The sequence below is a fragment of the Sarcophilus harrisii genome, chromosome 3, assembly GCF_902635505.1.
Source record: "Sarcophilus harrisii chromosome 3, mSarHar1.11, whole genome shotgun sequence".
NCBI classification, from domain to species: Eukaryota; Metazoa; Chordata; class Mammalia; order Dasyuromorphia; family Dasyuridae; genus Sarcophilus; species Sarcophilus harrisii.
Window position 1 is genome coordinate 492,523,595 of NC_045428.1, and position 14,387 is coordinate 492,537,981.

General features: G+C 35.3%; 1 protein-coding gene and 1 long non-coding RNA gene across 7 annotated transcripts in view; one reads left to right on the forward strand and one right to left on the reverse strand.

Annotated features, from left to right (window-relative positions):
• The window catches only part of CADM1 (cell adhesion molecule 1), a 348,388-nt gene that overhangs the window by 42,739 nt on the left and 291,262 nt on the right, over positions 1–14,387 (reverse strand). For all 6 annotated transcript variants that reach the window (XM_031961274.1, XM_031961273.1, XM_031961270.1 and 3 more), the window contains exons 4-5: positions 13,563–13,700; positions 11,213–11,368 (exon numbers count right to left, since the gene is read on the reverse strand). In XM_031961274.1, coding sequence (XP_031817134.1) covers positions 11,213–11,368; positions 13,563–13,700 — 294 coding nt within the window. The remainder of the gene's footprint in view (positions 1–11,212; positions 11,369–13,562; positions 13,701–14,387) is intronic.
• LOC116422558 lies at positions 3,472–8,797 on the forward strand. The gene is made up of 3 exons (XR_004233218.1): positions 3,472–3,685; positions 7,875–8,045; positions 8,605–8,797. It is a non-coding gene; the product is annotated as an uncharacterized LOC116422558 (long non-coding RNA).

Sequence of the window (14,387 nt, forward strand, 5' to 3'; positions counted from 1 at the left end):
TTTATGAACAAAATTTAGCTCATTAACACATATCCTATGGAATAATGCAAAACAAAAAAGGAAGCAGGGCTTAGTCAACTGCAACCTGTAAGTACTGAAGTTAAGTCACAGAAGTCAATCCTTTCTGAGGATGACTGCTTTACAAATGCATTTTTATATACTTATTCCTATCATAGGCTTCCCTCTCGCAGCTCTGAAACCATTTGGTTTTCTGAACCTTTTAAGAGAACCACCTTACATGCCAGTATATAATCTCACTCTGTTTTTTGCTAATGCTTTCTGAGATGTTGAGTCATTTGCCAGAGAACATAAAGTTAACAAGGCTTGAAGGTACCAGTTGACCCTTCCAAGTGGCATGATTTCACTCTTAGACATGCTGGCTACAAAGGACAAATTTAAGAGCAAACTAGCATAGAGATTTCTAGATATTTATTGGGGAGTTAGGAGGGTAGTCAGTTGAGAAGGGCATAAATAAACATGAAGGAAAAACCAGAGTGACCTTGAACAGAAGTCTAACTGTAAGGTTGCACCAAGACTTAGTAGTCATTTTTAAAGCTTGAGACAGCACGCTTGTGTAAATATAACCCCTGGGTACCCAAAGGATACCCATTAAGTTGGGTATAGGACAGACACCAAAAAAGAAAGCACTTGTCAGAAACTCATTATGAAATGCAGAGAGCAAGAGAGAGAATAAACACATTGATTTGTGACATCACAAACACACAAAAGACCCAAGAGACAAAGTAAAGTAAAAAGGGAATGGCACATCATCGACATTTAGAAAAACAGAATCTATATGACACATAAGAGTTCAATGTCAGGAAATCCCTGCCATTCCTACTGGATGAAGGAATTTAAAACCCAAACTTCAGATTCAAACTGAACGTTTCCTGGTAGGTTAATCTTCGATCCACCAAAGGGCTGTATTTTCCATGCACCACTGACAATGGTCCATTAATTAAGTGAAAGCAGAATGTTTCCTGGCCTGTGTGATGTTTTTTCATGCAATTTACAAGCAAATAAACAGGGTACATTTTCAGCACTGCACACTGAGAGTGCTGAAAATCGAATCCATCTTGCCTCTTCAGTAACACTGCATTTGTTTTAGTCAAATGATTTCTTATACTCCTAATGAACTGTTGCCAGTTATCAATTACTTACATAAATTAGAAGGAACAGACTAAGAACTTGCTACACAAATTCAAATATGAATTATGTGAGAAGTCAAAGAAAACACACCTTCAATTCTAATAACTGATTTTTAAAATCTATCCAAATTTTTTGAGCAACATCCACTATCTACTTCTGCTATAACTTCACCATAATAGCTGGTGAATAGGAAAACATTAATCTTGCTTCTATTTTGTAGGAAAATGGCCCCCAGATTGGCATATTCAGTATTTATTGGTATATTGTATGAGAATCAAACAGTCTTCATGGCTAGTCCATGAACATAATGTGTATATGCCAAGGACTATCTTGGCTGATAGAAACCTTATAGTATTATTAGTCTCTCTTATTTTGCCCCCAAAGGGAGGGTTGGAACATTTTCAATAAGTGGAACAGAATGCCTTGAAATTCTACCGTAACTTGGAAACCCCTAGGGAAAGCCAAAATTATTCAGGGTGCTCATGAATACAACAATGATATGTCAAAATACTCAAGCATTCTGATGGCTGATTGGACAGCCCAAAGCTTATTATGTATGTTTTAATTATGTTCATAAATCAAATGTTATAATCTAACAAATATCTTACTAAAATGGAACCTAATGTCAGGATTTATCTTTTAAAGATGTAGGGTCTAGTACCTTTTCTGAGTGATCATTTTATACTTTAGTTGATGTTCCAAGACAGAAGGCTAAAAGCCAGAGATGCTTTCCACCCAAGTGTAATAACATAGCTCAAGAGTGGCTTAATGTTATTAAAAAGAGGGAATTATTATATAAAAATAAAAAGAATACTAACATCTGAGTATTTACTGAACATTATAGCCATGAAAATGGCAATACCCATAGTTAATCAATAATGTCTAAAGATCTGAGGCTTTCATAACAGATTTTAATTTTCTTGTAAAGTTCCACAGAAAATATTTAGCAAGGGTGCTGCTAGACTAAGCAAGTTTTATAATTTGGTAATTTTTTTTTGTGTTTGCCAAATCTGTATCTATCTTATCTATCTATCTATCTACCTACGTATCTCTCTCTCTCTCTCTCTCTCTCTCTCTCTCTCTCTCTCTCTATATATATATATATATATATATATATATATATATATACACATACACATATATCTACATCTATCTATCTGCTTGATAGCAGATTTTATCTAACCTCAAACCACAGTACATGATCTTTTCAGATGAGAGTTTTTGCCCCCGTTATCTCAATTACCCATGTAAATAAAAGGTCGTGCCATTCTTCTTTCCAATGGGGAAGGAAGAAAGAAGGAAGTAATACAGAAAGGAAGGGAGGGAGGGAGGAAGTTCCTTTGCTATTAGCAGCTTCCTTTTGGCCTTTTCTGTAGCAGAGATCAATCAAGTACTGAAGAAGTCCAGAACATATATTGCTTAATTCTTCCCTGCTATCTACCACCTATTTCTTTACAGAGAAATTTCCAAATCAGGAATATTATGAAATTGAGCCATTAAAATGAATTAAGTACAGTGGAAGGTCAAGGAAATTGTAGTCATTCTGGTTTCATTACTATCCATAAGACTAAATAATGTTCTATGTGCATCAAAAAGGCACTTAGGCTGGTAAACAATGACTGTCCATTGTACACATCCTTCTGAAATTACAGTTGAACCTAGTCTTCCCAATTCCTTCCCCAATCTTAACTCCAATATTATGAAACATCAAGGAGAGTAGAAGTTAATCCTGAAGGACCTTAAGTCTTAGAAGAGAAAAACATCATACCAATATTATTGGAAGAGAAGACATCTGTAATTCCTGGGCTTGGTTTGAAAATGGACCTCCCATTTATTGTCTGTTACTGTCTCTTTGAAGTTCTGAACCTTTAACTAGGAGGCTTGTATCAAGTGTCATGGAGAACAACATTTCTTTCATTGTATCCACCTGTTTATTATTACATCCTAAACAAATGTTAACCTTTCCTCTCCAAAACTTTACTCTGCATTAAACCAGACATAGGCTAGATTTGGGTCAAGCTATGCATAGACCCCTACACACTGTCAAAAGGAAGGGTTTGCCTAAGGCAGTTTGTGCTTGTTTGGCTGATTAGTACCATGTGTAATAAAAGGAAAAAATAAAAATTAACTTGAGAATAATCCAGCTAGAAATGATACTGGGGACTGACTTGGACAAAAGGCAGCAGCACGCCTTAAAATAAGTCCTTTTAACTTCAGTAGGATGGGACAGATTAACAACTGAAAGAGAACACTGTAGCTCAAACCGGTGATAGAGCTGGATATGTACCTGAGCTTTTCAGACCTCTCAGAGGAGCTGAAAAAGAACATTCGGCAGAAGGCTTGCTTTCTATTGTCATAATATGTTCATGAATAATTTTCACTGCAGTTTATTTTGTTTGTTTGGAAGGTGAAGGACCTCCTGCTGTTGCAGCTGTTGTATGAATTGTAGCACTTAAATCCTGTTTCTTGAACGAAGAGAGCAGATCTACAATGAGTGGAATGAGTCAAATATAGTGGGACTGATGTGGTACTAAAGGTATGTGACACATTATTAAAGGAGAAATGAGATTTCCTCTTGATGCAATTGGTAAATACATTACCAATGGACATTAAAGTGACTACCCAACAGAATCAAATTGTATTGTATGAGGTTCTAGCATAATGTTATTTTCTTAATGTATTTTAAACAGAGTGTTTACTCACATCAAGATCTTCATCTTTGTGAAATATTTAGAATAAATTTAAAAACAAATAATAAGACACAAAAGAAACCCCTGGGAAGAAAAAGGGACTGGAAATTAAAATCTGCATTTTTACTTTAATCTCTTCTTCCATACTCATGAAAACACAAGCCATCATGTAGATTACAAGGCTATTTTGCTTTGGACTAACCAGCACATTTCCTCAAAGTTAGGATTCATTTAAGGTCTTCTGACTTTTGTCTTCAGGCTTCTGTATCTCTGTTGTATTGGCTATTTATTTGGCATCTCATGGTGGGAGTGTTTAATCTATTTTTGTGTGTCATGATAGGGAAACCTATCACTCTTTAGAATAATGTTTTGTTGTTCACATTTATCATAAAAGAAAATTCTGAATTTTAGTCAATTTAATAAAAAAAGAAAGATGGATTTCCCCCCTCAAAGAAGTTCACAAACCACTGCCTTGAAATCTATGGACCCCAAGTTAAGAACCCCTCTCTTACAAGTATCTCAAAGTGATGAAAACTCTCAGGCTAGACTGTAAGGACCTCCTCTTGATTTGATTTCAATTTGAAAAATTAGTTAGAATTTGAGTCACAAACTATTAAGTGAAAAATAAACATAAGACAATTTAAGGCACTGCTGCGGGGTGTTCCAGCACACAATCATAAGTACAATAACCTTTTATTAAACCTTGGGGTCAAATGGCCATATATGGGAAGGAGGTTCCAGTAAAAAAGAAAAAGAAGCCTTTTTATTCAGACAGGGAGAGGAGTGGTAAATGAAGGAGAATGTTAAGAGAGGGGAAAAAATGCCGATTGTGGGAAGAGCTTCCTCCCCTCCCCCTCAAATGTCAAATGCTTCTTTTCTCTGTGGAATAATTCAACCCTGGACCAATATATGCTTTCTACTGCTGGTTCCCGAGCTGCTTACCCATTGTAGCACCACAGAGTGCTTGGCTAACTATCTGTTGCGTTAGTCACGGTCCTTTAAAGTACTGCTGCTTTGCATTAACAACAAAAGAATGATGCTTTAAAAAATTAGTTTGAGTCAGGGGGACTCCATGCCTTGATGATTTCTCGAGAGGAATAATAAACACTGAAATGACTTCTCTGAAATTCAATTCACCTGTTAAAAAAATAGTAAAAGGAAGGGAGAGTGGGAGGAGAATATATTCTGTTAACAAGAAGACTGGGGAGCAGAGAGAAACAGGCCAAATCGAGACACTGCCTGCTATTATGCCTCAAAGAAAGCAACCTGAGAAACAGAACTTGTGGAAGGGATGATATGATAGAGGAAACCGTTTTTGGAAACTAAGTCTAATGCTCCATTCCAAGTAGAAAGAGATTTTCCAGCTTCCAGATTTTTCTTATTTCTCTACTGCAGGGCCCCTACCTATAACAGAGGAACATTTATTTTCACACAGATAAAGAACAGGTTTTGATCATCTCCTCAATGCCCAATTTTCTTCCAATTGAGAGAGTGGGGGGAAAAAAAACTAGCCTTCTGTGGATCACGGATGAAGAGAATTATGGATTTATAAAATGCATGGCTCCATCAAGTCAATAAAACTCATTTTTAAAATGATGCCCAAGTACACGATTAACTGACAGATGATAATTGGAGCAGGGGATTCATTCAAATATGTTTGTTGAATTTGTTTCCTCCCCCCAAAAAAATTATCCCTGGCATTTAAAAAAACCAAAATACAGCTCCTCAACAAAGGGGATAATTTTTGCAAGAGTATTTAAATCTGTAAGAGGAAAGAAAGGAAAAAAAAAAAGAAAAGAAAGTCCAATGGTAATTCAAAAGCTTCATTTCACTTCTGTCCAGTGTCAAGGCTTTTTCTTTAGCTTTTTGCACAACAATTTGAATTCCATACATAGGGTCAAGTCTTTCCTTTAAAATTCTAACTTCTGTCACTGTGTTGCCACCTTGATGTCATGTAGAAAGTTTTCTTTTAATGTACAGAGAACAGTTTTCGTTAAACAAGCTTTAATGTGACAAGAACACATCTCAGATCTGAACCTTTACTAACTGTGATACAATTCTATCACCCATGTTGTAAATTTCATTAACTCCACATATATAGTCACTTACCCCGAAAAAGCCTCATATAAGAATCACAAAAAGATTTAGGGTCGGGTATTCTCAAATCATTAAAAACAACAACAAAACCCACAACATCTCCTCCCCTCCCCTGAACCACTATGGTACTCTCTTCATCGAAGCTAAGGGAATGAAGGCTTTGAATTATAGCTTGTGAGCATAATTATTTTCTCTTTTAAACATTTAACTGCACACTGCTGCTGCTGTACTCTTGCTGAGTCTCAGAATGAAAGCTAAAAAACCACGGGCCCTACTGTATATTCTTCATTCCCAGCAACATTCCTATGAGAAAACCTTATTAATGAGCTTGCAAACGAGCACCCAACTGGGAAATGTCACAAACAAGAGTGGCTAATGCCCCAGAAAATCAAATAACTGAACACTTGGCTGATTGTGGTGCCTTTCATATTTATAATAAAAAAGTAGGGGGGGGGGCTTTAAATCACGGATTTGGAAGGGGTCAACACCTCGCTGAACAAAACAACTCATTTATTTATGTTCAGAAATCTCTAGATGATAAATTACATTGATGTTAATCACTTCAATGCATACTACACAATTAATAACTGTACTCACCAGAAACATAAAGATTATTAAAAGTGTAGCAGCATACATATCTGGCTGATTTTTAACATAATTGGGTACAACAATGTCTTTTGGTACTATTTGGTAAAGAGGGGTCCCTAAAAGATACTTTTCCAACCTGTATTCAATTAATTAGGACTGAAAACCTTAAGAAAAAGAAATTTCCAAGTTGGGATCATGCCCTTGTCTTCTACATGGATGTGGTGATGGTGTTTTATCATAAGGGGTTAAGTTTAACTCTTCATTTTGATTTTACTCTCCTTAGTTTTTGACCATCACACTTAAACCAAACGCTTAAAAGTAATGTAGATTTTTTGCCTCCAATTTCTTTTTTCTTACTTATAAGAGTGGTTTTTTTTTAAAGAACCTAATTCACACAGACCTCAAAATCGTAACTTGACCTCTCTAGAATCCCATGCATATTCTGGTTCTCATGAATTCACAGAGCAGAGTACAAAGTTGTTGTCTCAAGCATCCAGGATGCAAAAGAGACTGAGTGTGCTCAATGCTAATCACAACAAGTCAAAAGTATATCTATGAGAAGAATATTCATCTACCCTGAAAGCAATTCAGTTCAGTGTACCAAAAGAAAAAAATGAGAATGAGAAGGCTTGGCCTCTATGATGCATTCTGCTATCAACTAGTTGTGAGATCTGAAGCAAATCAATAAACCTATAGGACTCTCAGTCCCATATGGACCTCAGTTTCTTCATTTATGAAACCCAAAGTTGGATCAAATAATCTCCAAGGTTCCTTTGTGGCCTAAGAATCCACATAAGTCAGTAAGTCTAAATTACTGGTACACTATTACTTATTCTCTATTGTATCCTTCAGAATTTTATCTGCATCTTTTTAGAGATCGAATATATTTCTTAGATCTATATTCATTCCTCATGGCTACCAAACAGCATTTGATTGAGATGGGATTTCTGTGGGAGGAGTTAAGTATATACAACAATGATTATTGAATATTATCTGAAAGATAAAAACAGCTGTGCTAATAAGTGGGTATCCAAGGATTACAAACAAATTTTGTCATTGTTATTTGAGGGCAGCTTATATTGAAGGAAACTGAAGTAACCAGATCCATGTGGTGGTTCTCATTTCTATTTGAATAAGTATTCTACATCACAAATGGATTCTTTTTTAAACATTCTTTTAAAAGATGAATATGGGAATATACTATCCTTGACTGCAGAAAATCTGTATGATTAGGAGTGAACAATGACCTTGAATGTTAATATGCATTTTTAATTTTTAATATGCATTTTTAAAAAATAAACTTTATACCCCAGAAAGTTAACTTTGAAACTGTTCACCTTCTGTTGTCAGAAAAGAACTCTGCGCTAGATACTAGCCAAAGAACTTTCAGAAGGCATAAGCCAAGTGTTCTGAGAACTTCTCTTGCCTAAAATGTTTGTATCTTGGGCTAAGCAAGTCACCAAAGATCCTGACTAATAGACAAGATGAGGACACGTCTCCTTTTCCAGCTTCCAGAATAAGGTACCATCAAGGGTTTAAATTGGTCAGTAAGAGCACCCGCCTTCTTAGAAAGACATTATAGCTACTTTTCTGTCGTTAAGTATTAGCAGCCAAATGGATTCAGAAATGGAACTTCTTTGCTCTCTGAAAGGATGTTTTAAGTACAGAAGCTCCTGGTTGTGAAGAGCCTGGCTGACAACTATTGCAAACAAATTTTCTAAGAGCAATCCTTGAAAATAAGGGCACAAATCACAGGCTCCTTATGAACCTTAGGCCCAGAGGCTAGAGGACAAAGTAACTGGTAACTGCTAAATGTGGCCTACATTATCTTTAGCACAGGGTCTTCAGTTCTCAAGAGACTTTGGAAAAGCATTGGGCAGATTTAGGGTAAGAGCTAGATGAGTATCTATCTACTCAGGTTTCACAACAGAGCTAATGTATTATTAAAACTAATGGTGCCCTACAAGGCAAGTTAATGGATATTAAGTTTGTATAAATGAATTACATATTAATGAAGTCACAAAAAACTACAATCTGCCAATTTAGGTAATATCTGATAATTTCTATTTTCTCATTATAGGAACATTACTCCACAATGGTTTTGGTCATATAAAAGCAGGATACCCATAATGAAGCTACATAATAAGGAAGATGAAATGAATTAACAAGAAAAACCTGCCTTATGTAATGAAACAGTTGAGCCAAACTCACAAAGCAAGAAAAGGTTGGATTAGAATGGTCTCTTAAGAAACAACTCTTCATAGATTTATTTTTCCATATTCTGCTTAAGAAGGTTAGTCAACTGCTCAAGTTTAAAGAGGAGGAGTCTTCTCTGAAATAAAATCTAAGAATGCCTAGTCCAGCCTAAGAATTGTAACATTTTAACTCTACACATTCAAGCATTATTTGATATGTCAGAAAAAAAAATTTCATGTCATCTGAACTGTTTCTATGACGATACCATTGATTAGATTATATGGTGGGACTACACTAAGAATATTATTTCCCACCCACACTCATCATCTCTGCTGACATTTGGATGAAGGTCAAATGAAACCACTTTTCATAAAGCTTCTCCTGTTCCCTCCCTGCGTTAAGGTCCAAAAAAGAAAGCACCTGTCCCTCTCTTGGGCCTAAAACAGCCATCTGACTTTATCTGTCTTAAACACCAATCATGTTTTACTTTGTATACAGCTTGTTTGTGTAAGGGTCATTTTGCCCTACTAGATGATGGGCACCAAGAGGTCAGGGATCTTAATTATCTTTCTTTCTCCCTTAGGACTTAGCATTTAGCAAGAACTTAATTGGGCATAGAACTCTATCATGATAACCAAAGAGCATATTCTTACAGCAAAAACTAGTGTGGACTGATTATGAATAGAATGTTAGGTGTGGAGTCAGGAAAAATCATCTTCCTGAATTTAAATCTGGCCTTAGACACTTACTAGTTGTGTGGCCCTGTGCAAATCCTATTTGCCTCAGTTTCCTCATCTGTAAAATGAGCTGGAGAAGGAAATGGTAAGCCACTGCAGTATCTTTGCCAAGAAAACCCCAAATGAGATCACAAAGAATAGGACATTACTGAAAAACAACTCAATTCAAATCAAGCTTGAGCTCCTTAAAGGGAAATAAGCTAGTATGCAATTATTTTGAAGGCATAAATAAGAAACATGGCAACAGAATGGTACAGGTGGTGGAGTAGGTGCATCTAGCTTGGAATCATGGCTTACTATCTGTATACTAACTTTGGGTGAGTCATTTCAAAATTCAATTTCTTGAGAACCCTTTTCAATTTTGAATCTAAGACTCTATTGGAAAATATGATTCTACCGTTAATTAAAAATGGGCAGCACAGTAGAAAGAGAGCTGAAGAATATGGAGTCAAAAATTTGGGTTCATAAACTGACCCTGAGCATTATTTCCTGATCTGAAAAATAAAGATGATAATACTTAAACTATTTCAGTGTATTGTTGTTGTTGTTATGATCTTATACTTTTAATGTTTTCAATTCAGGTTGGATAGAAACTGTTTTGGGGCAAATCACTATCTTCTTATTCTTTTATACTTAATCTTCTGTAGACTATTTTGCAGATAGACAAAGCAACTTCATTTTGCAACAGAATAAAAATATTGAGATAGAAGCCCTTTAAGTTAACTAAAAGAAAATTCAATCAACTTCCAGGAGCAGACAAGAATATTTGGCTCATAGACCTCATTCTATTCCGATGGGGTTTTGATTTCTTTTGCTATGTCTGTATATTTTCAAACCTTTTCATTCCATGTAGTTAGAGGTAATGTGTATGTCATATATTAACATCAATTTAAAAAATTATTTACATTTTATAGATCAGTGTCATTAGTGTTATTAATGAGCATGAATTAGTTTATCTTTAGGGCCCCCATTATAACACTGATGTATAGATTCAAACATTTAAACTCATTGCTATAATCAGGTTTAAGATATAAACCGGTGTTCTAAGATTAAAAATTAGAACATAGAAAGCGAAATGGGCAACATCTGTTTTAGAACTACAGAATGTTTTCTGTTATTCAGTAATGTCAAACTTTTCATGATTCCTCCTCATCCCCTGCCCCCCAGGATTTTGCCATTTCCTTCTCCAGCTCATTTTCTAAAGGAAATTAAAGCAAATTGAGTTAAATGATTTGTCCAAGGTCACACAGCTAGTAAATATCTGAGGCCAGATTTGAACTCAGGAAGATAAGTCTTCCTGATTCCAGGTCTAGCACTCTATTCACTGCATCATCTAGTTACTCTAATAGCATATTTACAAAGGAGCAAAAAAAAAAATTAAATTACTTTTTAATGCTGGCACAGGCATAATGACAAGCACATACTTACAAAAATCCCTTTAATTAAAGTCAAGTGCTATAGCAGATCCATATTAAGGTCTAAGAATCTGGATGGGTCGCTCTTCAAGCACTAAATTTTAGTTAAATATGATATTTCTAGAATCCCACTAGTTCTCTGTAACATGGCAGAGCTGCATAAAAATTTCATTGTTTAATCCATTATGTGATTCTCAATACTTTGATTTCTCCACCAAGGTTACAAGATAGAAATTGTATCTACACTATAATAAAATGTAATTACATAATTAACGGCTTTTGAAGTCTTTTCAAGCAACTCTAGCTCTATCCCCAAAGAATAAAATACTTAGGTACTTACACTGTACTTCTAAGTACCGCTGTGTCTGCATATCTTTGACTGCAGGGTGGTCCACAAGGCAGATCACAGGGACGCCATCATCCTCTTTGCCCACAGTCAACATAAGCTGACTGGTCACAGTGTACATATCTGACCATTCCTCCACCTCCGATTTTCCTGTAGGAAAGAAAATGGATCAAAAAAACTAATGGCTAAGTGAATCTTGGATACTGAAGTCATTTTAAAATTTACTTCTATAAAATAGCTACTTATCTTGATTAGGAATAATTGGTAAATAGGTTAGTAATAAAGAGTACTGGTTTTATTTATTTTATTATTTATCTTCAGGCTGATAGGAATACATTTTATACATTTCCTATTTTAGAGTATATTTAATGCTGTTCATGCTATATATACATTAAAATAAACCACGGTATGTAAGCTCCTTGAAGGAAGGAAAGTAATGGGTTTTTTTTTCCCCTCCTATCTCCAGATCATGACACATAGTAGGTATTTAATAAATACTTGCTTAATGTCTACATGACTTAATTTCATTTGTTATTAACTAAATTTCTTAATTTCCCTCTATCCTGAAGCTTTCTTCAAATAACTTGGGTAAACATCTGCCATCTTGACATCTGAATGCTCTGGCCAGAACAGATGAGATGAGAGGTGTTCACTTTACAGCCCTGTCTGAACTTGAAACGTCTATTAAGCACTTCATTATCTACTAGGCAGTTTAGAAAATTCCAGGATATCATCCAAAGCTCCTAAATACTTAAATCAATAGAGTTATAAACAAGCTCTCTTTCTCTTCCTTCTATCATCAACAATTAAGAAAGAAAGTGACTAAATGGATTTACGTAATTAAAATTGTAATTAAAATGCTTAAACTCTGAGACTGTTGAAGACCACGAAAATGCAGCAGCAGTGGGCTGAAGCAAAGTATTGGACAGGGCTTTGAGCCAGATGGGAGACACTTCCAAGAACACCCAGAAAAGGAGGAAGGAGGCTTCCGGATAAAATGAATAGGCAAAGGCAGTCCTTTCCCTGAACTCCATACTCACTGGGACATGATGCACCATTAACTTTCTTTTAATGTATTGTACTTATTGGTACACATTTAATGGCTCAATTCACATAGAAAGAGAAGGAAAAGGGGAAATGCGAAACTCTTCCCTTCCAAAACCACACCTAGGAAATAGAAGATAAAAGCAGAACAAATATTTGAAACTTAAACTATTAACACATTCTTAGACTTGCCCATGGCTAGATACAGATTTTTCTATCTTTTTCTACAAAGTTGTTAGCAGTTCCCTTTGACATATTTTAAATGAAGAGGGCTATTTTAATCTGGCCATTCTATCAAATTACAACCAAAGTGGTTCAGCCTATTGAGTTCATTGTCCAAGGTACTAACTACTTTAACAAGGATCTTGAAAGAAAAGACAACTGAATGCCAAAAAAGAGTTTAAGAAAACCAGACAGTTTGAGTGAAGGGGAGGGGTGTGGAAAGGCCAAACAGAGTGGAAGCAGAATCCTTAACTGATGCAAAAAACCTAAGTGGCAAATGTTTGAAGATCCAGTAATGAAAACATAGGCAGCAGAATATGTCTTCTGCTGAAAGCCCTAGCCGAATAAGGGGTAGAATAGAGGGCTGCTTGCCATTAAAATTGGGCACAAAAGCATGCTGGTAAAAAAGGAAAATGGGTAAAGAATGAGTAGATTCACAATAGAGGTATATTTGTAAATTTATAACTGAGCTAAAATTTATCATTCTGGTGGGATAGTAAAACACATTATCAAAAGAGCTGATGCTGCAAAAAAAAAAATAGCTAGAATGTCTTGGGCCTCACTATTTGCATTATTCACTCTAAGTAAAAGACTTTTTAAAAGTTAACTGATTCAAAGTTATGTCTAAGGGCAATGATCTTATTAAAGACTTAGCATGAGAAAAGTACAGCTTGAGGGAATAAAGACAGACTTCTTGAGCTTAAGGGGAAAAAATGAACTCAAAATTCCAGTGATGACAGTCAGGGCTTCTTCAGCCAAAGTTCTGGTTTATGCCAAGTCCTTCAGGAAAGCTTGATAGAGGCAATGATGTGTGATCACCTTGTATAAATATTTTCAAAAATATCCAAACTTTGTTTTGGAAGAAAAGGATGCAACTTTTTCAAAGGATTGGTCAGATTTTGCTAGAAAAGTATTTTTAAAAGTAATACTTAAAAGATTTAGTTAGATCTACTATGGGTATAATTTTGTGAGCATATATTTTAAAATATTCTTATTATATTAAAGGCTTTTTTTTTTGTAATGAAATGGCATTATTCCATATCATGAAAAAATAAATGAACACATCTCCCAACTCTACCCGTGAGCTCCTTGTTTCCTTTGAACCATCTGATAGTGGTGGCTGGTTTGCTGGCCATAGCGGTGCAGTTCACTTCAATCTCTTCTCCTTCAACAGCAGTGTCTTTTTGAATGTCAATCATCAAATTGCGAGGTGGGACTGCAAATCAAACACATAATTCATTTAAATTAAGAAAAACCTTTCTTAAAACTAACTATATTCATTAGAAAGCATTGATATTAGAATTAATAATCGATATGGTCAACATACATGGGAAATGAAAAAATCACTATTAAAAATAAAATGCAGATTACATCAATTCAGACAGCAGGCATGCAAAATAGACCAGAATTTAGGTTTGTTTGGACAATTTTTGAACTGGAATTTTTTTCTAACTTCATCTTATAAAAAGAATCACTTTTCCAATTCATATAAATTGAAGATAACATTGGGGGAAAAACATATCTCTCTGTTATAATGAGTTCCTTCACTTTGGAAATTGGGGATTCTCAACAACAAAAATTTCCTCTCAAAATCTTCTTTCTCCATTTATCTTGCACATATCCAATCAGGAAAAAAAAGGATGCAAGCAATTAGAAAATATTTCACCAGAGAGGATGACAAAGGAGAGGAGGGGGAGAGTGGGAGAGGGACAATATTTCTAAATAGGTTTCCCTTATAAGGAGACCTAGGAAGCCTCAACTCATAAGAGCTAAAAGTTTCAGCTGAAAGATAAAAAAGTTAATGGACAAATATCAAAAAATGTGAGGCCTCTCTAAATACTCATTTATCATGGAGAAAGAAATAGAACCTTTGCACCCTTGATAACCAAGATTATATGCACCT